Below are 27797 nucleotides of genomic sequence, written 5' to 3'. Positions count from 1 at the left end.
AAGAGTTCAGTATAATGTCAAATCCCACCAAGCACAAGGTCAGCAAAGCCACAGATTTTGAGGTGCACAAGAGCCTGCATCCACCTACACTTCTGCCCAAGCTGCTCTCTGGCAGCTGGAGTTGTACTGCTGCTGGGGGCTACTGCCCCTAGCATTGGTGCGACCCACGTTTCCCCACACCCAGCACTGTGTGGGATGCTCACGCAACAAGTTCTCACACCCAAGCACCTCCACACCTCGTACAGCAGAGCTGCAACCTCTTTCACTCAAGATGGATTGAGGAAGGACCTGGGCTTGCCCGCCACAGGACAACACCTTGCCTTCTGTTGAGGAGGCAGTTTTGGGGTAAGATCCCATTTTACCTAGTTACTAATATGAAGCAGGTGTTCCCAGCCAGAAGAGAGACAAGACTTCAAAGATGCCGCTTGCAGGATGGATTGGGGGCAGCCCCACCACTGCCAGCCAGCCTCGCTGTGCCCCACTGGCACCCGCTCCCTTTGGAAAACTCACTCCAGATCCGAAGGCCCAAGCAGCACTCCCAAGGGCTTGAAATCCCACCGGAACGAAAATGTCAGGGCTTTCTTTGCACACCTTAGGCACTTACTAAATTAATTCAGCCTTTCTTAAACTCACACTAACCCAATCAACCTCCTCGCACCTATCTCATATTTTCCTTTCTTCACAACATGCACCCACACAACCTTTAATCAGATCCAGTCACCCTGACAGAAGGGGTGAAATAAAAGGATAAGATACATCCAGTATTTTTAATCAGCAAATTGTCATGGTCACCTCTCTTGGCTAGCCAAGGTGCAAGGTTGTCAACTAAGCTACAGAACTGCCAGATGGGCTCTGCTATTAATTACATGTTTGAGAGCTTTGATTTAACAAAAAGCACACTACGCCTGGCCTTAACACCAGTACAAGGAAGTTAAACTTAGCTTGGTCTTGTGTGAAACCCAGGGCCAGAGAAGTCACAAGGAAGTCGCTTGTAATTATGCCTGCATCAGTTTTTACCCACACCTGTGTATCAAGCTACAGAGCCTCACAACGCTCTTTGTTTCAGAAAGAGTGAGGTGGTTTTCAAACACTTCAGGATGTCTTTAAGAGCTTTTTGAGACCCGTGAAGAGCAGCTGAAGTTAAGGCATATTCATAAGCTGAGCATCAAAGCCCAAGACCTTCCCCCGCCCGCCCCCAAAAGGAAAATTCTCTACTATCTTTCTAAAGCGCAGCTCACGAGTTAGACTATATCCAAGACAGTCCATTTAAGCAAAGCACCGACGAACACAACCCCCGCTGCGGATGCGACCCGCTCCCCACAGCCGGTACCCGGCCTCCCTCCGCTCCCCCGTACAGGCGCTCCCCACCCCGTCCGGCCGCGCCGCCACCCCCAGACGAGCAAGGAGGCGGCAGCGAGCGCTCAAGGTGGGGGGGAACTGCCGAAACCTGCGGTGGGCGTCCCGTGGCTGCTCCGAGGAGCTCCCCGGTCAGACGAGCAGCGTGCGGAGGGCAGGGCTGGGCTGCACCTCTGCCGCTCCGACGGAGAGACGGGAGGCAGCGATGCACAGACACGCCCGTCCGTGCCCCCCTCGGCAAAACCACGCATTTTTACTCAAATCGGGGAGCGGGCACCGGTGCCAACAACTCTCCGCGACGCGCTCGCACACCGGTCCACCGGGACCGCCGCCTTCCTGCCAGCGGGGCAGCGCCGTGGCGGATCGCCCGCTCCCCGCGCCGGAGGGACCCAGAGGCTGCCCCCGGGGCGGGCTACCCCGCCCGGCGAGAGGGGCAGAGGGGCAGCGCCGCCACCACCGCCCCCCCCATCCCCATCCCCCGCTCACCTCCGGGCTCCGTGCCCCGCCGCGGCCGCCGGCGGGGGGGGGGGGTGGGCAGGTGGTGGGGCGCTCGGGACCCCCGCAAAACTCCAGCCCCCCCCCACCAGCCCGCACCGCCGGGAGCCCGCAAACTCCTCTCCAGCCGCTTTGTACCCGCCGGCGGCCCGCACTGCGGCTGCGCGCTGCCCAAAATCAACAAGGCGCGCTTCCAGCCCCCCGCCGGCACCCCCGGCCCTCCCGCCCCCCCCCGGAGGGCCGTCCCTCCGCCCAGGGCCACCCCTCCCCCCCAGCAGTGCAAATCCTTCCCCCTCCCCCCACAAAGCAAATCCTCTGCCCCCCGCCCCTGCACACTCCGCAGCCCCCGACCATGCCCCCTCCGGCCGTGCGAACCCCCCCGCACCCCGGCAGTGCAAGCCCCAGCCCCCCAACAACGTGGTCCCTGCGCACCTCAGCGCATCCCGCCCCGCGAGCCCTCCGCCCCGCCGCGGGAGGGGGGACGGTTTGGGGCTGGTTTGGGGCGGCGCGCCCGCCCGCCCCGTGCAGCTCCGGAGGTGCGGGGGGCGGCGGCGGCGGCGGAAAGGCGTTTTCTCGCCTCCGTCTGCCAGCCCGGGCCAGCGGGAGGTCCCTGCCGGGGGCAGCAGGGCTGCCGTCGGGGCTGCGACTGAAGACGCCGCATCCTCGGGAGAACCTGCCTGGGGCTAACCTGGATGCAGCCTTCCCTGAGCTCGGCTGGAGGGACTGATGCGTAGCCCGCGGAAGGAGCGTTGGCTTCGGCAGGGTTTGGGGCAGGTCCGGTACCTGGTCGAGGCTGGCGCTGCCCGGTGCCAAGGGAGTGGGATTCCTCACTTGGGGCTGTCAGGTGAAATGCCTTTTTCGGCGTCGGAGCCTCGGCAGAATGTGCCCACCCGCTGCCAGCTATTCGGCTGCGCGGGGCTGGACGGGGTCCCCGGCCAAGGCTCTCGAAGGAGAGCAAAGTGTGCATCAGCTCCCTCTGCATCGCTCTGTGCATCTCAGCTCAGAAGCGATGTTTTTAAACTTGTGCCTTGATCTCTGCTGGCCAGAACAGTCTGTCTCTAAAGCCTTTTCAGCTGCAAAAGGGAGCAGGAGTCCCTGTTTTGCGAGCCTTGAGTTTTTTGCTGAACAGTTTGAATTCGGTATGGATTGATGCATGGTTTCTTTCACTCCTCCCACTCTTATCTCAGGTGCTATCCTCATTGACCCGGGGCTCCCAGATCCCCAGGAGCAAATGCTTCAGAGGCTTTGTGGGGATGCCAGGAGGGGTTTCACAGCTTGGAATCAGACAGCCCCTTCCCAAACACAGAGAGGTCAGCAAGTGAATCCGCAGGCCAGGAGTAAGCAAGATGCAGGAGACTCAGTGAAGTCAGGAGTGTGACACCACTTGGTCTTCTTTTCCAGATCTGGACATGGGACCCTGCAAGGTGATTATCGTGAGCTAACTTCACAGCACAAAAACACGCAGCTGTGGCACATCTCTCCTTGCTTGTTCTGATTTTCCCTGTACGGTGCTGTCAAATGCTGGCACCTCCTGACCCTCCCTTCTCATTTCCTTCTATTCTGTGTCATTCCTCTGCTTTTCTTCTGCCTTTCCCTGGGTAGTTCTCCTGAAACGCTGCATATTTCCGGATGTTTTTTTGGAGACAATGATACCTCAAGCTCATGAATGGAGACCAGCAAAGATTGTCTCAATGAATATTGATTCCAGAATAGAGCAAGGAGGATATTAAGGAAATTTGAAAATCTCTCTGTTTTTCCCAGTGGACCACACACACTCAAGTAATGGTAGACAACAAATGGTAGGGGTTTCTCCTTCTATAAAAAGCTAACGGCCTCGGTGATACTTCCATCTAAATCATTTCCAGTATTTCTTCTGAAATCTCTGAAGCCATTAAAACATTTTAGAGTTTAAATCACATCAAGTATTTTTGTAAGTAAAGCTGCTATGACGTTGATATAAACCATCTCTCAAACCACTAAGCTTTTATTAAAAAAAAAACATTTATACATTTTAATTCAAGAACACATATTTTTAGAAATATTTGCAGTCCAAATCTGCAACCAGACCCTGCAGCTTTTTAAGACACTAATAATTATTAATCCTGACTGTGCTAACTTTCCATCCAGAAGCTATTTTTTATGGCTGAGTTACCAACCCTAGAAAAAATGGGGGACTGATGAAAGAAATAGTTGAGACAACAGTGAACACCACTTACCATTGTTTATATTAACAACCAAAACCAAAGTATACTCAGGCCAGCAAACAACTCCTTAGCATCAGCTCATTCATCCGAAGAGTTGGGTCAGGACCATGTTGTACCAGAAACCGTACAAACATAGAATGAATGCACTCCAGACTACGGCAATGAACAGAGCAAGCAGATAGGGCTCCTTCCACTTCTCCCACTTAATCCTTTCTTTCAGGAGTTGCCAGCTCTTGACAGTTTAAACAAGTGAAAATAAATAAAGAAGTCAATTGCTGCGTTACCTGAGTAAGAGTGACAGGAAAAGACTTTCCAGCATGGTCATGCAGTAGATACGGCTTCTTTCTTTGATGGTGCAATTAAAACCACCAGGTCTTGGTTCACCCTTCAGGTCCTTGAGGCTTGTCTGGAACTGCGAAGAGCTGGCAAAGTCCACTAACTGGCAACCTGGGGATCTGCCAAATGGGGCAGAGGGGGGATGTAAGGGAGCAGAAAGCGAGGAGGGCCAGTAAGCACCTGCCGCCCTGCTCTGTCCGCCCTGGCCTCCCGGGCTCATGCACGGGGAGAGGTTGGGAGAGGGGACGTAGACCCTCCATAGACTCCTTGTAAAGCACCAAGGAGAGAAACTGGCTTCAGTCTAAACTAACCCAGGCAAAGCTCGAGGAGGGAGGGAGATGAGGATGTCAGTGTCTTCCTACCCCTCCACAGGTGGGAGTGGTGAGGACTGGGGTGCTGCTCCCCAGCTATAGGCATGCCCTGGCTGGGGCACTGCCGTTGGCCGTGTCACCCTCGGAGATGCCTATGCAGCCCTCGGCGTCCACCCAGGGCTGTGGGAGTGAGGGAGTTTTCCTCGCTTAGACCGAGCACCAGCGAGAAGCACAGAGCAGGGAATAGGTGCTTTTGCAGGGCTTTTCTAGCTCCCTCGCGTTCTTTTCATTTGGGACCTGCTCTGGCAGGTAGGAAGGCTGGACACACCATTAACATTTAGAAAAACAAACCCCATCCCCCCAAAAAAACCCAAACCCACCTATTTCCTTCAAAAAGCCAGATGGTCTGTGTCTCTGTGTACGTAAGTGGCATGTCCAGAAGTAAGTAAAGGTAATACTTGAAGAGGGAGAACACATTGTATTCTTCCATGATCTGGATCTGGTCCAGTTAAATGTTGTGTATGCTTTGGCAGAGTTTTCTGTAAGATTTTAGGTTGCACACAATACAGATAAAGCCTATGCACATACAGCACATATGTTAAAACCGGGAAGGACTTAAGAGAAATCATCCCACCCAATGTAATTTTCGGTGCATTGAGCAGAGGCTCAGGCAGAATGAGTTCCCGTGGACTCTCAGGCTGCATCCCTCTGGGTTTTAACACCCACCATGGCTGAAACCTGTTTTGTGTTGAACATCCCGCACAGCTTGCTCGGGAGCCATGGGGCTGCTGGAGCATCAGCAGCCTCAGAGGCTGGAAGGGCACCTGAGTGCAGGTGGTCTGGGGGCTAAACTTGGAGACAGGTTGCACCAACCCTACTCCCAGCTGTGGCCCATACGCTGTTTGGATGTGTGGAAAGAAGGGGAATCAGACATCCCCTCTGCTGCTGTATTTGTCAGCAATTCTTTGCTTAGCTGCAGCCATACAGGAGCACAAGAGGCCACGTGTATCTTAGCTGAGTTGCCTTAGGTCTTCCTCTAACTGGGAAGCCATCTATGGCTCCACAGCGAGCAGCTCTTCAGCGGGACAGTGGGTGGAAAAGGCTGAGGCTAACTCACTTTTAGCACAATGCCCCCCCCCCCTTCCCCCAGCACCCCCAAAATCTGAGATGCTGCCAGTCCCACAGGGCTCACAGCTCCAGGGAAGTCTCTGAAGCCACAGCAAACTTCACCTGATTTGTTGGGGCAGTGGAAACAGCCCTGCCCTGTAAAGAAAACAATCCTGTTTAAAATCCTATAAACAGAATAATTCTGGTTTTGCTAAAACAAAACAAAAAGTTGAAACGCTCTTTCCATAGGAAATGGCAATGCTTCCCTGTGCCTTATTTTGTCCATTCTAGAAATACCACTTACCTGAAAAAACCCTGCATTTTTACGGAAAAGAAGTAGGTTTGGTTTGTAGGAAGCCAAAGCTCACGGCACCTGCCTAAGCCTGACCAGAGCATTACCACCTCCCCCCGCCCAGTTCCTCCCTGGCTTTGTGGGGTCTCACACAGAGAGGGGCTGAGAGGCTGCTGGCAATATCTCCCTTCAGGGGCCTGGGGTGCACTTCTGCCTCTGAAGGGCACTTTGAAGTGCTGATCACTGCCAAGCAGCTGCCATTGCCAAAGCTGAGTAGCAGCGTAAGGAATGAAGTAAACCCCAATTTTAAAAGCACTGGACCTTTGCTGCCCTGAATATTCTGCAAACCGTTGTGAAAAGCAGGGGTAACACGTTTCACTGGTGTGAATGACCCGACACGGTGGGCATGGCAGCTGAGAGTTAGATTAATCCTCTCTGTTGGCAAGCCTGTAAAAGCCCAGCTTTTTCTCTCTGTGCATCTACCGTTCTGACTTGCTTTTAGGGAAGCAGCAGTTTCAGTCGGTGTACACGCTGTCGCTCCTTTCTCAACGTAGCACACCACTAGCAAATCACACCACATGGCTTGTTTCTGAGCACCGTCTGCAAAGGAGGGATGTTACACAAATGCGAAAGAAGGCAGAGCATTTTTTCTGCCCTGGTTCATGACTCACATCAGTGGCAGCCTGGAAATAGTACCACATGCTTGCCTGTCAGTCCAAAGTGAAATGAAATGATGCAGCCTGCAGCTGAGTTTTCCATCGTCTGAGTTTTCAGTGCTGGAGGGTATGTGTTGCTGTTTGCCGCACATTGTCTTGGATCTCACCATTAGGCCTACGGGTATTTGAGGCACAACAGTGTTCTTGATTTGTGCATGAATGCACAGGAATGCAACTCCAGAAATCATTTACTAGATGAAATGTAGCCTTTCCCCTTATCTTTAAAGGAGCAGTGTCAAAATACTATATTCCCCAAGGTTTCACCAGCTCTAATAAGGTAGAGGAAAAGTTGCCATAACTTTGCCTTCTAGATTCTATCTACGTTTTATCACTGAAATATTGTAAAGAATGCTCGATTCTCCACAGCTCCCAGACCTTTATTTTACCTCTGAGCTGGGTGAAGAGGCCACTGCAGTTTAAGTCAAATTGACAGCATCATGTAGTTGTATTACCAAACTTAGTCTCCACAAAAAGCTTTACTTGGACTTGACGACTGTCATTAGTTGTCTGAGAGATTAAGATAGTAATTTCCTTAATGGGTATGTGCATACAGCAACTGAGGTCTAGAACTACATTGGGGAATTATGCCAAAACCTAAAATTATCAACAAAGGTCTATTTGCACGCCGGTGCTGGGGGAGACGAGCAGGTCCACATGCCAGCTCATGAGAGGGTGAGTTGGCTTGGATGAGTTCACAGGATACTGTCTCACATGCCAGGGCAGGCAGAAGACACTTCACAGCACCCCAACAGCAAACTTCAGACCCATAGTAAAAGACAAAAGCAACAACTATAGGAAGAAAGCAGGAGATAAAAAGCTTTGGCAATTTCTTGCTGGAGCAACAAATTTTTTAAATGAACTCCCAAAGTCAGACTCAGCTGGTGCGATCCTAAATTTGTGCATGTTCACCCCAGGGAATGGCAGAATCAGGAAATTAATGACGCCAGTATTCGTTTCCCTGATGTGTGACTCCTTGGAGGAGTTCCTCCCTCATTGCGGATTTTGGCTCTGCAGCAGGACATAGATAGCACCTGAGGGACACTTGGAAGGACCCCTGCATTTTACATACAAGACTTTTGGAGTTCTCTTTCTATCTTTGTACACTGCAAATTCTCAAATTAAAATGTGCTCTGTGCCAGAATTGGGCTTGCAAGGACCACTCTTATGCACAGACAGATTTATTTACTTTGTATAAATGATGATCTGGTTTCTGTGATGATGATTTGATTTCATCAAATTCATTAGTCAATTTTCCTCTTAGAATAGGATTTCTCAACCTTCATCTTAGTTTCAAATTCACAAGGGGATTTTAACTTAGAGGCATGGTACCTTTTTTTAAAAAATGTGATTAGGATACGGAGGGCCTTGACTGTAAAAGTGCAAGTGAAAAAACTTGATGTACTTGGGCATTTTGTTGAGAAGGGTGGTCAAGCTATCTTCTCGTGTTTTTCTCACCTGCCGACCGACTGAACAAATAAGGGCCCATCTGATAATCATTTAGTGACAACTCTGAACACTGAAGGTCTCACCTTGACCAGTGATCAAGCTGAAGAGGAGAACAGGTTCTTCCTTCCTGTTTTGCAGACATCAGTGTGAAGCTGCTTTAGCAGAGACTGGGGAAAGTTTTAGCTGTTCTTGAAACGCATGCCTTGCTGATAGTCTGTGACTTATAGCGCTGGAGGTGGGTGTAGGTCCTCTCTCATAACTCACAGAGATTCTTCATCCTGAGCATCTGATACTGGCTGCTGCACAGGTAGGAAACTGGACGAGCTGAACGGCATGCCAGGTCTGATAATGCTGTATTTATGTTTCAACAAACTCATGACTACCAGTGGAAGTCTTCAGCCTTCAAATGTACCTCCTGACAACCCAACCTGGCGCAGACAGTAACCATGGATTCCTCCATGAACTAAGCTGACCTATCGCTTTGTTTTTGCTAGCCAGAGGCTCCATCTGGGATCTGGAAGCTGTTTTATAGACACAGGTACCCTCTCTCTGTTTCAGACCATCCTGGAACGTATGAAGAGCCCTTGTTTTTAATACATGGTGTGCAATTTTCCTCTCTGGATGTAGTGAGTGCATTTTGGTATTTCACTGATGCAGAGCACTGCTGAGGATTCAAAAAAATGTGTTACTCCTCAACACATTTCTTGGGTTTGGCAGTTTTCTGCCCTCCTTCCAGCAGTGGCGTTGAGCAGCCCCCTCGGCAGCCTGTGCTGGCGTGTCCCAGCTCTTCTGCGCAGTCCCCGCAGCGTTCCCCTGTAGCCGTGACTGCAGAGCTGTGTGCCACACCGACACCTTCGTGGCCGCTCCCTCCTACACGGGACTGTCCTGCTCAACCCACGTGTAGGTTCACAGCGGTTGGGTACGGGGATCTTGGGCAGGGGGTGGGTTACAGCAGCATCGCAGGGAGCGGGGATGGGAACTCTTTGAAAGCGAACTGCTGAAGTTAAACAGAGCTCCAGTTGTCCAACCATGAATACCGTGTCTTAAATGCTTTTCGTTACCAGGCTGTGGGAATGATCAGCAGTGAAGGAAGGCTTAGCTGGCCTTTCCAGGAAGATTGCCTCTGAGTGCTGGGACGGCAGCCGGTGCTGCAGGGTCAGTGCCCCAGTGATGGTGCTTGGCTTATGAGCAGGACCCCAGTAACTGCGAAGCTGCTGGTGGGTGCATTTGGGTGCATCCTCCATCAGTTAGTAGCAGAGAAGATTAGCAGTGAACCAAAACTAGCAGAAATGACAGGACATTCTGCCTTTGCCCTCTGCTTCCTCAAACCATGCTTGTCTGTGACTGTATTTCCAAGCTGAATAATTTCCATCTGCAGCATCCCTTTTGTGCATAGGCCGTGGAACCAGTGGTCCCTCTTGGCACCTGTTACCGCAGCAGGTGTGCGGGGCCGTGCCGCTGCTCCCAGCCAGCTGTATCCCGCACTGGAAGTAACAATCCCGACACTTACTCTGCCTCCTTCGAAGGAGTGGTGGGAAAGCACAGTGTGCCTTTTGTTTGTTGCTTTTGCAGTTCCCCAGTTCTTGACAGAAACCAGCAAAACCCAGGTAGTCAGCATTAAAAAACAAAAAACCAGCCTCCAGAATCCACAAAAAACCCCAAAACCTAAGAATATTTTTATTAGAAAAATTAGAGTTTTCCCTATTTTATTATTTTTTAATCTTTTGTGATTACTTTTTGCCTGACAGTTTCCACTAAAGCACAGCAGCCCTCAGTTTGGTGCTGAGTGCCCCACATGGTCTAGAAAGTGAGATGCATTCAGCACTTTAACCTGCCCTTAATTCCATTTCCATGGTACTACTCCCTTTGTTCCCCACAGTGTGCTGGGTTTTTAATCTTTTGCTCTCTGATTGCATACTTATTTCTTTATGGACGGATTTCTTTCACTCAGCTGCAGCCTTTGTCCTAGGCTGCAGCAGGCCTTGGGGGCAACTGGGTTTCTCTACAACCTGAGCTGAGCAATCCTTTCTACACAGTCACGGAGGACTGGTTTTATTCTCTTTAACCTGCCAAGATTACAAGTTTTGTTCTTCCTAATTTAATCAATGGTTGAAGTCTATTACGTAAGCCAACCTCTCTCTTTGAAATCTTTTAGACCCTGTTGATTTAATATTATTCTTGCAATGTTAAAAGCTGGCAGCATGAAGTTACAGCGAAAATGGCATCTTTCCAGGTTGCCAAGAAATCTCGAACCTCTGAGGCAAGCCCTATCAGCATAATTTGTGTAAAGCTGTTCTTGCTGGCAGCCCCTTCCCCTTCCCCTTCCCCTTCCCCTTCCCCTTCCCCTTCCCCGCCCCGCCCCGCCCCCCCCCCCCCGGCAAAAATGCCACCCTAAGGGTTTAGGTTTGAGCCCAGGATTTTATGCCTTAACACAAGAAGGAGCACACTCCTTTGGGAACACTTCCAACCTTTCTTTGATACCTGAGAAGGGCTTGTTCATTTCCCTTCAAGTTGAGCTGCAAACAAAGGAAAGGATATGGTTTTGTGCCTACTTCCTTTTTCACTGTTTATTAAGTCCAGAAACACTTGTTTGCTTACGGTTTTAAGACAGCTTTCTGGCACTTTCATGTTCTAGATGTATCAGCAGTGCTAAGCTTGCTTTTTCTGTTTTTTCATAGAGCTCTCCTTGGGGAACAGAAATTTGTGCAGACATTCACATTTGGGAAAGTCGGAAATGTGTGGTAGGAAATCTTCCCTTCCATTTTTTTTACAGGTGTTTGTTAAGTAGTGCAAGACATAGTCCTCCTGCCATCCAGCTGAAATACCTTGTCCCTTTGGTTATCAGTTTACCTTCCTTTGTAATTTGGATTTCACCAGTCCTAGTAGGCATCGAATCTATGTTTAGGAATACTTCATTAATAGAGGCAGATAGGGAAAAATCTTATTCCTGTAAAAATAAATAGTTCTAGAAGAAGTATTAGGTCCACAGATAGACAGAAATATGAAATAAATTTTATAGCATAGGAAAAAAAGTGTGTAATGATTTGCATTTAGGTGTCTTTTCATTTTGTATATATGGCATTTAAACAAGTACATACCAATTTTCCCTCTCACAACTGTTTCCACTGAGAAGGTATGTAGCTTATAAATAGTGCATCTGTGCAGTAACAGGACTAAATGCATGGTTAGCTCTGGACACCATAGCGTATGCTCTGTTAAATTTATTAAGGGAAATAATAAAAAAAAAAAGTAGAATGCAACTTTGCATTTTTTTTCCTAAAGGGAAAATTTTGTTCTGAAGGGTACAAAGCAGCAGATTGCTTAGAACAAACAAGCAGAACAAAATGTTATCACTTTCAAGGCTTTCTAAACTAATCCTAGAAAAACTGCTATTGAGGGTCTTTGGGTTTTTAGTTAGTTTGTTTTGATAAGCTAAACATTTAGTTTGATGTTTTCAGGATTTTTTACTGAGCAATATTGAGTGACTACATTGTTTTTGCAAAAAACTTCATCAAGGTTAGTTTTTTGATTTTTGAACACTTGGAAGACAGTTTTTGCATGAAAATGCTTCCTTTAAACCAATCGCTCACTAAAAACATAAGGAGTCACAGAAACATATTCAATATGTCAGGCACTTAATCAATGCCAGATTTTACTGTTACCTTCCCAAACACTAATTGAGCTCTACTGTGAGTGTGCACTGCCTTTATTCATGTAATCAAAAAGGATTTTTTCCACAGGGGCCCCTTCTGCTTTCAGTGCACTGATTAGACCGGAGCGTTACCCAACCTGAGATGACTTATCAAGAACTGTTGATTATTTTTTAATTACTCTGTTTAACTGGTTTAAAAGATGGTTAAAACATAGTCAGCTGCGCTACTTCCCAAATTACCCCACTCCCAAATTCAGCACTAATGATGGCAACACCCTGTGAACACTCCTTGTACGTGTCCCTGCCTACCAGAAGGCAGCAGCACTGTCATGCAGTGTCATGCAGATAACACAGTAAAACACTGTTATCATGTGCTTCATTTTCACAACAAGCATTGCTTTGAGAGATTGTAACACCTTAAAAAGTCCTAGCTGGCTCTGTGTCAGGGTGTCTGCTGAGCTTTAATTCCCCTTTCTGAAATATTTGAGATGATGATACTGCAAACAGACAAAAAGTAAAAACAAAAAAAGGAATTAAAATGTTTGCTTTCATCTTTCCAAGTCTTCACATTGGTGGGAAAGCGAAGGAGGAAGCGTTCAGCTTCCAGAGAGAGGTCGTGTAACACAGACATGCCAGTTGTAGGTGACAACACCTCATTTCTCTTTACCCGGCACAAGTGTGACTACAGCTACTCACGGTCATGCCTGTTGAGTCCAGCGCCTGCTGAAGCCTTGAATGTGTGATTTTTTTCATGCCGTGTGAAAGGTGTGCTCCCTTTATGGCTGCTGTTCTGCAAACCAGGAAATCTAGTGTTAGGGCTGCCCATGCAGGATCAGTAGTGCTGACCAAAAGCACCCACCTTGACTGTTCAAGTGTGTTCAAAACATGCTGAAAGGTTAGTTTATACTTCTGGGCATTATTGTTGGTCTGGTCACAGCCAGCATGGACTCCTTACCTACGCATGCTGTCTGCACGCTGGCAGACGTGCGAGTGTGTGCTCACACCTGATTTGGATCAGCTGTGCTCTGATGGGCGATGGGGCTATGTACAGACCTGACGCTGCTGGTCACAGCCTGCCCCTGCGCCCTGCAGCGGGACGGGGCACGGCTGGGGTGGTGAAAAGAGAGGCGCTCGCGCTGAGCTAAAGGATTCCAGCCCCAAAACCAGCACCACGCTCCTTAAAGCCAGTGCTCGCTGATGGTAAATGCAAGGAGTAAGTGAGCTATGGTGAACTCCCATCCAAGACACCTGTGGGAATCTCTGGACCGGGATGGGTGTAGTTCTGTGCCTCGCTTGCTGGTTCCCCTGTGACAGCCTCAGTAGTTTAGCCCTGGTCCTAACTAGTGTGGACACATGCAACTCCGCTTAGTCTTGAATCACCCAGATGGTGTGTCATGCAAGAATCAGGCATGTTTCTGCTTTACACCTACACACCAGAGGAAGATAGGAGAGCGCTACTGTCGCTGAGCTTTTCCCTGCCATTCTTCATGGATGCTGAATGAAAAAAGAAGTTGGGAAGCAAATTGTTGCCTGTTACCCCTGCAACAGACACAATTTATCCCAAAGACAGACTGACACCTCCCCTGCCCAAATCTTTGTATTTTCTGCTGAATGATGCTTCTTCAAGGAAAGGTTGATCCTACTGAAATTTTCTTTCTGGCTGAATTCTGTCGAGGTGTAAGGTGCAACACAAAGGCACTTCTGAACATCCTGTGAAACAGTCACTTTATTGGAAAATTAATATGATAAGGTAGAAAATTTACATTTCACGTAGTTCAACTCTTGAAAGAAATGTACAAACCACGTGGAAGGGACAACACGAGCTACAAACTGAGGGCAAGACTGGCCAACCGGTTGAGGGGTGCTCAGCTTGTAAAATGTGAGTGAAGAGTCCTTCAGCGTTCATATTATCCTGAGCACTCTTTCAGTTCAAGGACCACACAACATGAAACACTTCATTACTTTTACCTAGCATGTTGTACACCTGTAGGGGTTTTTTGTTTACCTGAGGTTTCTGTTATTTAGGCTGTAAAGGATAAGCATCTTGTAAACAATGAGGTTGGATTATGGGGTTGATAGATGACAGCATTCTGACCTTTCTCCCAAACAGGCTGTTAAAAACAATAGATAAGGGGCTAGGTTCTGACAGGCAGAGATCTCATAGCTTCAAAGCTTTGGGAAATTAATCATCTTTTCAACTTAGAACTGTTTCAAAGCAACTTGAATGCAGAGAAGCCACTGCATGGAGGCATCTTTTGCTTTGAGCTTTTTATACCATTTTCTTACGTACTTTGAATGCATTCACTTCAAAATCACAGAGTACTTACTCCTGAGTATTGCATTTAACAATACTATGAATGAGGAGGGAAATGCTTTCTTACACTCCAAGTGCTATGTGAGTAAAGGGTTTATTTCACCTATTTTCACATCTCATCTTGTTTGATCATCCCTATGAATCTTCTACACAGCACATTCAAAATCTGACTCGCTCAGATGTCAATGAAGTGCTGGGAAAATTCCTATTATCAAATGGCAAGGCTGCAGATGACCATAAAAAGTCAAAATCCTTCCACTAAAAGCAGCAGCCCGAATCTCCCTTATACTTTTGGAGCAAAGACACTTTGCATTTAGAAACACGTGGCATGTGAGAAAGCTCTGAGAAAGTTCATGGTAATTTTCTAAAATGAAGTTCAAGGAAAAACTTAATTCCACCATTTCATTTAATTTTAACATTAAATTCTGTGTTTGGGCAAATGGGATTGGTTACTTTAATCAGCATTAAACTATAATTTCCAAAACCCTGATAAGGTGGAGGGAAGGAAGTAATATCAAGGGATGCTTTCATGGGTCTTTGTTTCAAAATACAAATATTACATGGTAAGCATGGTCACAATACAAATTGTGGCTCTGGCATTGTCTCACTAAATGAGTTCCAAAGTCCTAATCTCTCTCTCTCTCTCAACATCTTCATCTGCAAAATTGTAATAATATTTCCTTACTTCAGAGAAGTACTGTAAAGATTATTTAGTAAAATGTTTGCTCAGGGTTCAGAAAATACTAAGCATTAGGTATTATAAATTACATGCTAATTTCTCTTAAGCTGCAGTAAAGCCTGAGTGAAGTGCTTTGTAGGAAATCCTCACTGTGCGGTTCTGTGGTTAATTTTGAGTAAAGTTATCTACATAAGAGCATTATATAGTAAAAGAATCACTCATAGCTTAGCATCTTCTTTTTAAACTATTATTTGTTAGCTTTGCTAAACAAGACACTGATTATTAAGAAATCCAACTGTGGCCCTATACTTAGAAAAAAATTTAGAAGATCTATAAGAATTATTTATTGCTACTTTTTGCTTTCCAAGCTTTGGTTGAGAAAACGTGCAGAACTCTCCCTGCAGTTAAGGACCATGATAGAAACTGGTGACAGAAACTGATTGAGAAAATTATTCTTTCCTACAGCTCCAGCTCAGCAAACACCGAGCAGGGGACCATGTCCCTCCTCATTAAGACAGCATTTTAGCATATGATTAACTTGCAGAAAGTGCTCCATTGCCAGAAGCACCTGGATAAATGCTGTCTTGGAAAAGGACCATAAATAGACATAATTTGTCAGTGTCCCTTAGACATGTTGTTTCGATTCACCTAACACCTCAACCAAACCACACAGAGTTCTGTGTCTGTTAGCTAGTGGTGACTGACCTCTTGCCACTGACCACTCTAATGGTCCACCGCTCTGCATTATATGATTATTTTACAATATATGCAAAAGTATCTAAAAAGCACCCCCTTCCTTCCCAAGCCCTCATGAGATGTGGTTGATTAGGAGTCATCCCCCAGTTTTCATTCAGTGAACTTGTATAAATGCTTTTCTGTGTGCTGTCCAGAAAGTGTACATGCTGTCTTGTGAGATTCCCGATTTCATAGGTGCTGAATACCCCATCACTTCTGGCTTGCAGCATGAAGCTCTTCCTTGGCCAAAGCAGCTATTCCTTAGGTGCTTTGTGAAGAAGTCTGGGCATCATATTTCCTAAAACTGTGGTTACGAAAAGATTCCCTGCAATGAAACAGATCCATAAATAAAGTTGGCAAATGAAAAAGAATCCAAGAAATACCTGCCTTGTGAAAAGAAGCAGCTGACAAATCATCAGCTGAAACATGTTACGTGTTGGCAGGTCAGAGGCATATTCCTTCTTCTGCTCCCACCCCACACTGGACACAGCGGCTTTGTGAAGAGGTGTATATTCATAAGTAAAGAACGTAAGTTAGGACTCTTCTGTCTCAGTTATGGGACTAAATTGGATTATGTTATCTGGGAGTGAAAGGATCGCTCTTACTGCATGCTGGCTAACACCACATGGTGCCATGTGTTCAAAACAAACCCATACCTGTTCTATCTCCTTCCTGGCTTAAAATGTTGACAAAATGGCAAGATTTCATTAGGGCCCCTTTTCATTAGGGTGAGGGGGAAGTCTTCTCTAATGATGCATTAAAATGACATAAATCCCATACCGCAGGAGTAAGCAGCTTGAGAAACACAGTTAATAATACATTCAGCTCCAGTGGAAGTCAGCAGACTTGTTTAATCAAGTATGAAGTTGGCAGTGTATATTATGGCCTGTTTTTAGCTGCCAGTAAAACTGCCTTTCTTCTTTGCAAAAATGTCATCTTTTTGTATAGCTACAACAGATAATCCTGCCCTAACTGTACCTTGTGCTGTGGACTTTCACTACAGGTTTGTACAGCTCTGGGATCTTCCTCTCAATCATGGGCCTAAGGTTCTCCTTCAGCTTCCCGTAGTTCTTTCTGAGCTCTAGTTGATATTCCCGCTGGTCAGCAGTAATAAGGCGCTTGTTTTTTTCCACTGCTTCGCCACACCTAGGCAAAAGGAAAGAAAAAAAGGCATGACATGTATCACCTACTTCTGTTACACTCATTAACTTCTGTTAGGTAATCTGTATAGCCAAGGATCCAGCTTCTCTGGGCTAGGCATTCCTCTGATAACTTGTCAAGTCCAAAATTATAATGAACTAATACGAAACCTCTGTCTTTTCCAAGTACACAAATTGAGGTTATATTTTTAAGACATTAGAAATGCATGAGGAAGCTAATAAAAAACAAATTTAATGATCGCAGAACACTGAGGTACCTGCCTACTTGCTGTAAACAGACGCAATGACAACAGCAGAGAGTAGAGGCTGTGTCTTCTGCATAAGGCTCATTTTTATTTACCTCAAACTTATCCTTCAGCAGTTATGCCTTGTTTGGACTAAGGAGATGAATATCTTGCTATATGTACGTATATAGCTTGTTAAGATTTATAAGCATAACTAAAGCAATGTGTATGCTTCACAGAGGGGGTCAAATGTTTTCTTATGAACAGCTTCCTACATAAAAATATCATTTTATTAAAAATAAAATCAAGGCAATAGTCTGAAATGCTTGATTTCTGTAAAATGTCAAAAGATAAAACAAATGGAAGATCTTGATTTCTACATAATTAGTTTGTAGTGTTAAAATTTGCTCCCATTTGGGATGCAAAGCCTACCAAAGCATTGACCATGAAACAGATGTAACAAGTCTGGACCAAGTGTCTTAAGTGTGAGATGCCAGGACTCATGATGCTAACTTGCGTAATTAATTGCACAGTCATATTATCGTTGCTTATTGGCATTATTTGCTTTATTGATACAATTCAGCATTTCAATTTTGTTTTACTGACCTCATTATAAACTCTTTGAAGCACAACCTCAGCTTGTTGTGATGTCGATAAAGTTTGGGGTCTGCTGGAATTTCAGCCAGGAACACTTGTGCTACCTCTAGCGGTCCCTTATAGGAATAACATAGGAAAACGTCAAAAACAACTGCTTAGACTAAAAACAGACCACACGTTTGGTTAAGCTGTTTGTTATTTCATGAATGGAATTATGAAAGAAAAGAAAACTATGCCTAGTCACCATAACAGGATGGCTTTTTGCTCCTTTTCCCCCCCTATTTTTCCCTTGGCAAGCAGAGTTTTTGCTCATCATATTTTATCCTCTCCTGTTTTTATTTCTTCTCCAGCCCCACAAAAAAGGGAACAGACAAATTCTACTCAGAAGAGAAGAGCTGGGATAGCTCTACAGCCAAACCTGCTTACATGGGAGAAACACAGCTCCTATGTGTGGCATTACAAGACCCAAGGGAGTTAAGTAAGCCCAGCCCAGAAAAGGACCACTCTTTCCAAAGCTTACAGCAATGTGTTACTTCAGACTAGAGGCTTTGGTTGATGAAGTATCTGGAGAAACTGAGAGTATTTAGGCTTTCAGCAAAGAAACCAAGCTTTGTGAAATTGTGGATAATGCCAAGTTTTCTCTCAGTTATGTTTTCATTCTTTCATTTTACTTTTTTTTTTCATTGCCTTTTTTTGTTAGCAGTCATATGAATGTTGTAATTATTGCATCTCAGTTTTCTTTTGGGGCACTCAGGTCTTGATTTCATGCGTTTTCTGTGAAACTGTGAGTTTGTGGTGGTCCCACAGCAGAATTGTTATTATTATTCCCATTCCCCAAGGACAGACCTGGAGTGAACAAAATGGCTGAGATGGCTAGTGTGCTAGAGATGGAAAATCTTTGGATGCATTCACAAGGCTGCTGTGAGTTTCTGCACCTACAACCAAGACTGCACTTCCACGAGCACTTACACCAAAAGCATACCTAATGAACAGTATGCAATGACTAAATATCAAGGGATGAAGTTTAAATGCACTTTGTGACTAAATGTGTCTGACTAGAGATACTACTTCCAGTGCAAGAGATGAGAGCGAAAAAGAAAGCACAACGAGAAAAGTATGCAGAAACTCTTCATCTGGCTTATTTGGATCCCTTACCTGATTTACAGTGGCTCCAACTGAGCCCTGCAAAACCATCTGGAGCATTTTGGCATCTGGTGGTTCTTGGTTCGTGGCTGCAGTTAATTCTTGTGTTTTTTTCCGCATATCTTCAATAGCAACTTCAATTGGGGTTAAAATAAACTAATGGAAATGGAAGAAAAGATGCTTCATTACCTGAATCATGCATGCAGTTGACCTGTTCTAAATCTGGCAATGCCGCTATTATTGTCCCATGCCAAAAGCAGTAGTTGTGAAATCCAGGATGACTGTTCAATCGTCATCTTGGTAGACGCTGCATCTAATCCAAAGCTCTTTGACATCTTACCATTTGCAAGAATAGGATGTGGATCTAACTCCCTGTTTGCATAAATTTGCTGTTATTCTAAGTTACTGACTTCATGTCTGAAATGGTTTTGCATTTCCTACCTCTATAAAGCTTCCCTGTCTCTAAACCAGCTCTGAGCCCAATTTAGTTCTTTGAGTGTGCTTTATCAGCTAGAAGCACAGCCATAAATAGAGCTCCACACATCCTCCTACACAGCATTACAACCGCGAGGTCAAAAGAAGAATATACACTCACTATCCTCTCTTCTCCATAGTAAATACCCATCTTGCATTTGTCTACCCATTCTGTGCCATTCCTATTTATGAGAGTAAGATGTCTGAGAAATTCAGCCTTCTTTTTTTCTGCCAAGCATAGAATTTGAAAATCTTCCCACCCAGAGACTCCTTGAGCCCCTGAGAAATTAGATCTGACCTCAAAACCCAATTACCTCTTCTTTTTGGATGACATTGATTCTAGTTTTGATGTAGGGGAAAGCATGCATTGTTGTTAGGATGGTGTTCCTCTTGTATTGCTCGCTAAGCTCTCCTCTGGGGCGCCCATCCATGGTGAAAGGCGTAGTGTACATGAATCGACAGAGGTTGAAGTTCTTCTCAAAATAGGTTACCCTGTCTTTCATCTCATACTCATCAAAATATGGCTCCACAAAAGTAATCTGTATGTATGCCTGAGAAAAGAGGGAAGAACCATTACAGTACATTACAACCCAAGAAGTGTAAAAGGAACGGCATATGTGAAATACCCCATAGTTCACATCGGCTAAGCATGGTCTGGAAGAGCACAGAGCTGCAAATCCTTCAGGGCTCCTTCTCTTCTTCACAGCTGACAAAACTTGCCTCTGGCAAGGGGCACAGCTTAACTCAGGATCAGAGCCAGAGCAGGGTCCAGGCATTAGAACTTTAATTTCCACACTCCGTGACAAGCTACCAAACTAAGCCTTTCACAGAGGCTTTAAGGACATTCCCTAGGCACAGAGATACAGCCAAGTTGGGGGTTTTTTTGGTGCCTTAATGTTTGAGCACAAAAGTTTCAAGGGGATCCCCCTCCCATCCTTTCTCTTTTGTAACAAAGCACTCAACACTCTCAGCAGTACTTTCCCTACCTTATTGGGATCCAGCTTTCTTTTGTCTACAGGAGCGGAGTCCTTAATCACTTCCACAGCATCCTCCCCAAAACACTGGCCATAAAATCCCTGGAAAGGAAACAGAATTATCCCGGGGTGTTTTTAGTCCTTAACACAATGCTAATGATCTGCATGCCTTTAGGAGAAAGGAGTAACCATGACAATTTCTGGGCTCTGTACAGCCAGTATACTGCTTCATGAACGACAGCTGGCCAGGGTAAGGCATCTTTCTGACAAATATCAGTGTGAGTTGCTCACAAAAAAGCAGAACTCGAGGTAAAGTGATCAGAAGGGAACATTGCAGTTCCATGAAAAAGCTGAAAAGATACCAAAGCAAATATCTGGCATGCTCAAATCAAATAATTCAATGTATTACAGGCCTGCACATAAGAGACATGGCCTCAAGAGAATGGATCACTTTCATCATTATGCTGTAAAAAGGGTTACAATGGAAAGGATATACACAAAGGAAATAATCTATGGTACAAATCAGTTTGTTACTGGTTTTTATATAACAATAATACTATTAGAACTGTATGGGTTCATTAGGAAGTATAACATGACATTGGAGATCATATTAACATAATGGGTTTTTTTTACCTCTAATCTGTGAGAAATCTCAGGAAGTTTGGTAATTGCAGGCTCCTTATAAACAAATTCCTGTTCATCCAAGTCCCCAAATTTGGATCCATAGAAACCAACACGGAAGTAAGTTCCAAACATTCTCTTTTGACCCTAATTGATAAAAAGAAAGAGGAAATTTACAATTACTTATTTTTTTATGTCAATGTTGTAGTATTTGGATGCCTTTTTTCCTTGTTGATGTATAAGAAAACCCACTAATCCTACATTTTCCCTATTTCAGAGCTAATTCTATGAATCTTCAGTGCTGATGGATTAGAAGTACATATTCATGAAGGAAAGCATACAAATTAAGGGGACATTTGACTGAAATCTAACTTAAAATTTAAGCTAATCATGAATTGACTTTTGCAAAACAAAATAACTTATTGTTTTTTAATTCCACTGGATACACATTAACAAAATAAAAATTTTGCAAGGAAAACTGATAAGAATTTGAAACTGACTAGACTCAGCACTAAAATTCTTCTGGAGAAAGAGAAGGAAAGGGGCAGTATGAGTGCTGAGAATTTAGCTAGGCTTTTGCATTTCTTCCGTTTTATAGCTGAAAACACTAGTTAATTGACAATAAAGTTATTTTTCTTAAATAGATGTGGCCAGGTGGAATCATGCATGTTCTTGTTCTAAGTTTGACCTGTTCAGCTATTTTTCTGTAACTCTGAAAGAGTTTTATATTAACCTCTGCTTTTTCCTGCAGAGAGGATAGAGCCTCTTTTCACTGTAGGTACCCTTTGTAGGTAGAACAAAGCAGATGGAAGCTTTTGTTAGAAAAAGGAAATGGATCTATTTCACATGAACAGTTTTATTATCACCAGTCTTAAACAAACAGTGCAACCCAGCAATATGTCTTGCTAGCAGTGCCTTGCCTCACGAGTACCTTATTAATAATGCTGTCAAAGGCCTTCTGTAGCTTGCTGTGTGTCAAGGTAAGCTTCCTGAAGTCTCGATGTGCTTCCAGTATGGGGATGACAATTTTGTACACCTCATTCACAGTTTCATACAATCCCCCCTTGGGAGAAAAAAAAAAAAAAGGAAAAAAATAGAAGAAAAGAAATGAGTCCTCATGCACTCTGAAAAGAAACTAGATCTCCATCAATGGCCTGTCTGAAAAGGGGATTTATGGGACTCATCTTTTAATCTGCTATGTTGCTTGTTTTAGCTTTCTAAAAATTAGTAATAGTAAATGGGTAGTTCTGAGCTGCAAAAAACAACCTGGATCTAATTTGGATCTCTGATCTGTTGGGCTCTCAAGCCCAAATCCCTGCGTAAAGCACACAGCTTCTGCTCAGGGTGAGCAGGTGAGCAGAAGGAAATGGATTTGTTTAGCATGTATGGTTCACGGCAACCAGAACTGCATCTGGACAAAGGAACCCAAATGATATCTTCAGAGATGCTAAATCATATGTTCTCTGTAGCACTACAGCAATATGATGAGCTGCTTGAGTATTAACATTATGACTCTTCACATGATAAGTGTAGATTATGAGGCTGGTGGTTGTATGCTCTGTAAAAGCACAGGAGTAACTCTCACATGCCTTCTAAAATCTATAGTTTAAGCAAGATCTTTTTCTTAAATGTATTATTCCATGAAAATACCAACCAAAAGTCTTGGTTCATGCCTGGGACAATCACTTTCTGCTGATGCTACCTGTAGTCTGCACAGTAGAGGTGGATATACGGCTGAGCTAGGCTACCTGAAAAGCTGAGCTTAGCCAACCTGGCTGAGGCAGGGCTGGGCCAGCCATAAGATGTGTCTCTACCTCTTGTTGTTTGCAGTGGGGCAGATCTGTGGAGCCTGCTTTAGCAGTAAGACTTTGTTTCCTCACGTGCAGGAAAATCAGCTATGGATCTGGCCCAGATAGCCCCACTCCATCTCCCGGTGATTTTGGCCCTCACTCACCGTGCTGAAGAGCTCTGCTGCTTGTTCCAGTAGCCCTACCAGGCCACTTTCTGAGAAATACCTCCCAGAACATATACCATCTTCATCTGGAGACAAAACATCATCTGAAACAGCAGATTCCTCCAGCAGATTGGACGATATATTCTAAAATACATTACAGCAGAGAAATCAGAAACCTAGATCAATAGCCTATCATAAAGATCAAGGCAGAAACAGTTTCAACATATTTACATGATGGGAAGAAGAATGAGATTATACAAGTGCAGCCAGGGAGTTTCGCTACAAGAATCCTAAACTTTCTTTCTCCCCTCCAGTTGAAGAGGCAGACTCCTGTAGGTCGCAAACTGGCCTCCCTCTGTCAGCTGGGTTTCCACGAAGCTGCAATGAGCGCAGTCTCCCATGCTGCAGGGGTCATGGTGCCCGGGGGTGGGAAATTCCAAGCTACACCCTGGACCTCCTACCACCTGCTTGAAGAAGTTGAACTTTCAAGTTGTTGATTTGACTTTTGCAAGAAAAGGAGAAGTAGGACACAGACAATATTGCTCTAAAAACTGCAATAATTGAATGCTGCTTCTTGTTTCAGCCTCTGCCATATTACACCTTGATCCTGCAGAATTTACTCGGTTTCTTGCTAAAGTTACTGATCTTATTGTGTGTTTAAATAAAGCTAGATAAAGTACACAGTGTCAGTCATTCTTTGAGATTCTAGACCATGAAATAACATGTCTACAGTTCTTCAGGATCCATTTGAATAAATGACATTGAGTAGAGTCAACATTAAAAATTTTATAATACATAGAAATATGTGTAAATGAACATTAAAATATGTGTACATACTGTATGGAACTAGCATAGGTAACTTTCAACAGCAGCAGAAGTGCTAAGCTTCGATTTGCTAGTAATTGAAAGAAGTTAAATTAGTGTCACAGTGTCTCACTTCAGCAGAAACTGGCAATGACAATCTGTCTGAGTGTAGGATAGATGCCAGCTGGCTAGCTAGCCGAGTCCTTAAAGCCAACTTTATAAAATTGCAGAGACACTGAGGGCTGTTACTATTGATCAGATTTCAGATAAAGAATTGGCATGACATATCACTAGCAACATGGGACTTTACCCTGTGGGTTTTGTTGATGTATTTATTTCTCTATGGGTGAAATTTGCTCCAACCATGCTGCCATCACAGTGTCTAGTCTGCACATCACGTCAGCTCCACTGGAAGGGTGAGCACAAAGCTCAGGACAGCATTGGCATGTGTTAAGAATATCTCTGAATTTCAGCCAGAGGGAAAACTGCAGGACATTTTAGCATACCCAAGCCACTTTTTACCTACCAGTCTCACTGAAGATAGTGACTTCAACAAGAGTTAGCCTCCCTGGGCACATACCTAGCGCAACTCATGCAATCTATGCTGCAGCTCAATTTCTGATTTTCCCTTTCTGTAACAGTAGCCATTAAGGACTGTTTTCACAGAATGGCATGTGGCCTTTGGTGGCTTTTTTTTTTTTTTTTTTTGTAGCAAAGGGAAAAGAGTACAGAGGAGTGATTTATTTATGAAAGTAACCAAGAAAGTCACAGACACCAATTATCTCTTCTTTGCCTGTAAACCTGTAATAACTAATGTCAGGTGTGTATTTCCAGGTTTTACAGTCCATGCACTGTAGCAGGAGAGAGCCTTCATGACATATTCCTGGTGCTTGCATGATCTTTTGCGAAGTGGACATGCCTCATCCAGCTTTTGCCTCGATCTACCTTTCATAATGAAGAATTTTATATGTCCCTTATATAATAGAGGCAATACACAAGTTACCATGTATATCACCAGCAATTATTTTGGACCTCACGAGCCTACTTTTCTCTAAGGAAAAGAAACACTCGTGTAAACTCAAGGGGTTTTACTGTGATCCCCAGCCCTTATCATGTTAGGTATGGCTAGGGTAGCCTGCAACCTACATCCCCAAAACAGCACAGTTGAATTAGGCTACTGCTGAGCCCAGGCTAATTAGCCCTGTGCTTCAGCAGGTAGACACACACACTGAGTCCTTGTCTGTGGTAATATAAAGAGGCTTTAAAGTCAGTCCATATGCAATTCATACTCTCTCTAAATCTGTCTTATCACTTGCAAAGGGGATTTAGTGTAAACACGAACTCAGCTCAAAGGTAATTTCACTGAAAGTGATCCTGTTCTGATTTCGAGGGATAGTTCTGATTCCACAGAGGGAAGCATATACAGTTTTGTCTAGCACAGTACAAGGAAATGTGTTACTCTATTGACAATCAGTTTTCTGGACGCTAACAGAGTCACTGTGGAAGACCTAGGTCAACTGATTTAATACTTTGCTGCCTCATTTTACTCATCTGTAAAAAGGATATAACAGTTCTGCTCATCCAGAATAATCTTTTTTTATACACATTATTTTTACCCTCAATTCCACGACTAAATGTATATCACCAATATTAGTTAATTTCATATCTGAACTAAATGAATGAATGGACACAGGAAGCATGAGTAAGTGAGATCTGGAACTCCAAGTAAAGCTGAGACAGTCTGAGTAGTGTTTCTCTCTTTTAACAAGGTCATCCGAATAAAATCTTCACATATGCTACACAACACAAACCTGTTGGTAAAGAATGGGAGCTTTTCTCTTGAAAGGCTTTGTAAAAATGCAAAGTGTTATTATAGTTAATTATTGTTATTGAGCAAACTGAAATTCAAAATTATGCTGTCAGATAAAGAGTTATGCAATTGTGTTTCTGGTCATTAAGGCATTTCATTACCTCTCTCCTATGGAGCAACTGTTCCTGTGGCAAACACGTATTTACACAAACATTTTGATGAGAGAAATTGATTTGTTGCTTTTAAACTTCTAAGATTTTGCTTGCCTACTGCCTTGTAGAATAGACTCCAGTTCTCTAAAATAACTGGAAATATACCCATTTGTGGCAAGGTGCATAATCTGGGAGCAATGGAAGGAGGAACTGCGTTAGGGTCAAGTGTGTGAGATTACAAGCATTCAAGGCAGACTGGGAGCAGGATGACATTGGGAAGGGAATGCAAATTTCACCTATATCAAAATGATGATAGTATGTAAAAGTAGGGAGAAAAGAGGAAAATAGAAGTAATGAATGGAAGTTGGAAGTTAGGAAGCATGCAAAACTGATAAGGGATGCAAAATGGCAGAAGTATAAATCCAGGGCCAGAGTTTAGTCAGTAAAAAAAGTATACACAGCTATCTTAAGAGTAAAGGAATTTAAGAATAACACTAGTCCATCATCTGATTGCTAAGGTGTAATTGCAAATACTAATGCCCAACATACTAAAAATGCAAAATGCTAAGTGGTTTGATCATGTTCACATTTACTATTCTGAAGGGAGAAACAAAACCCCTGGTAATATTTACTATTCTGAAGGGAAAAAACCCCAGGTGGTATGGTTATATCAAGGGATGATGTATGTACCAACTACTAGTGTTAGCCATTTCAAAATCACCTGGACCATAAAATGTGCTCCTCAATAGTTTAAAAGAGCTAAGCAAAAGGGTATTCAGGCAGCGAATACTGAGTTGCCATATATTTTAGAAAACTGGGGAAGTTTCAGAAGAGGAAATAGGCTTTGGGGACCACATTTTTCTAAGAGCAAACAAGATGAGCAGATATGAGCAGATAGTGGTAGGTTTATTTATCAATCTGCATCCAGGACAAACTGGTGGAAATACTGGTACAAAATTTTACTAAAGAAAAAATTAACAGTATTGTAATTAATCTGAATCAACACCAGACTACAGAAACCTGATACTTTTAAAGAGATTACAATCTCATAAATGCAATAATGCCCAAACAGTAGATGTCTATACAACACCTGAGTTGATTCTGCAAAACAGTTCCACTAATTAGTTGGAATGATTCATAATCATTGCAGCAAACACTATGTAAATGAACAATGGACTTCACTAGTATTAGAGAATAATGGTAAAGGAGGAATCATCAACACATGGGAATATTTTAAGGGTTCAGCCATTTCTACTTTTAATAAAGTGTGAAAAAAAGAAGTAAAATTACTGAATTTGCACATTAAGTCAGTTCAGGTAAGGGTAACCAAAACTGCATAATCTGATAAACTATGTATAAATATCTGCATTTCAAAATCTCTAACAACAAAGGGTTATGCTTTCATCTATGTGATGTAGAAAAGAAGTGTGAAAAACAAAACCCAAGAAAACTCTGTGGAAAAGATCAATGTATTAATGAGTAAAGAGCTCAACAATGCCAAAAGAACCAGTGGAGTTTTTGGAGAGATAAACTGAGAGATACCTCCCAGGCTTAAAGAAATTATGGGACATTTTTACTTGACTTTGGTGTGACTGCATATAGACTTTGGTGATTGTGTCATTCATCAATCAAAAGGGTGTCGGTTAGTAACTGGAGGACAGTCAAAGGATCGGAGAACATGCCTAAAAGAACTGAGTAGCTCCAGCTATCTAGATTAAGAGATAGAAGTCTGAAAGGTACATCATTCCCAGTTGATAAGTCACAGCCCTAGGAAAAAGCATGTGATAATAGAGGGCTTCTACTTAGCAAAGAAGAGATTACAGTATCCAAATGCTGGAAATAGAAGCGAGATACTAAAGTATCAGTTTTTATCAGTAAGCATAAATCATCAGAACAACTACCAGGAATAGTGATGGATACTCTATCTACCATTGTAACTTTTCCTCCCCATACATGCACTTCTACTCTGCTTAACACAAGAAGGAATACACACACCAGAACTGGTCATCCCAGCCTTATGCTGTCAGAGCTTGGGTGCCTTTGCTTACTTGAAAGCTGACACTGCCCACTGGGAGATAGTTTCGATCTTCAAGCATGCTGAGGTACTCTGCCACCAGTGCTGCAGCATGGACCAGACACATAGCTGCTTCTGTGTAGCACTTCCTCTTGGTGTGCTTCTCTGCCATGTTCTGCAGCCAAGTCAGCCTCAAGTCGGGTGATGTCTGGTATCCTTTGGCAATT

General features: G+C 44.1%; 1 protein-coding gene across 1 annotated transcript in view; it reads right to left on the bottom strand.

The window, feature by feature from the left end:
• Positions 1-15904: 15904 nt before the first annotated feature.
• The window catches only part of DOCK8 (dedicator of cytokinesis 8), a 70703-nt gene continuing 58810 nt past the window's right edge, over positions 15905-27797 (bottom strand). The window contains exons 37-46 of the mRNA XM_059834333.1: positions 27605-27797; positions 22791-22934; positions 21768-21899; positions 20849-20983; positions 20228-20317; positions 19556-19792; positions 18780-18923; positions 17634-17740; positions 16622-16789; positions 15905-15968 (exon numbers count right to left, since the gene is read on the bottom strand). Of these exons, the coding sequence (XP_059690316.1) occupies positions 15905-15968; positions 16622-16789; positions 17634-17740; positions 18780-18923; positions 19556-19792; positions 20228-20317; positions 20849-20983; positions 21768-21899; positions 22791-22934; positions 27605-27797 (1414 nt within the window). The remainder of the gene's footprint in view (positions 15969-16621; positions 16790-17633; positions 17741-18779; positions 18924-19555; positions 19793-20227; positions 20318-20848; positions 20984-21767; positions 21900-22790; positions 22935-27604) is intronic.

Source organism: Gavia stellata, chromosome Z (assembly GCF_030936135.1).
Source record: "Gavia stellata isolate bGavSte3 chromosome Z, bGavSte3.hap2, whole genome shotgun sequence".
NCBI lineage: Eukaryota > Metazoa > Chordata > Aves > Gaviiformes > Gaviidae > Gavia > Gavia stellata.
This window is presented reverse-complemented; position numbering and strand designations above follow the sequence as displayed.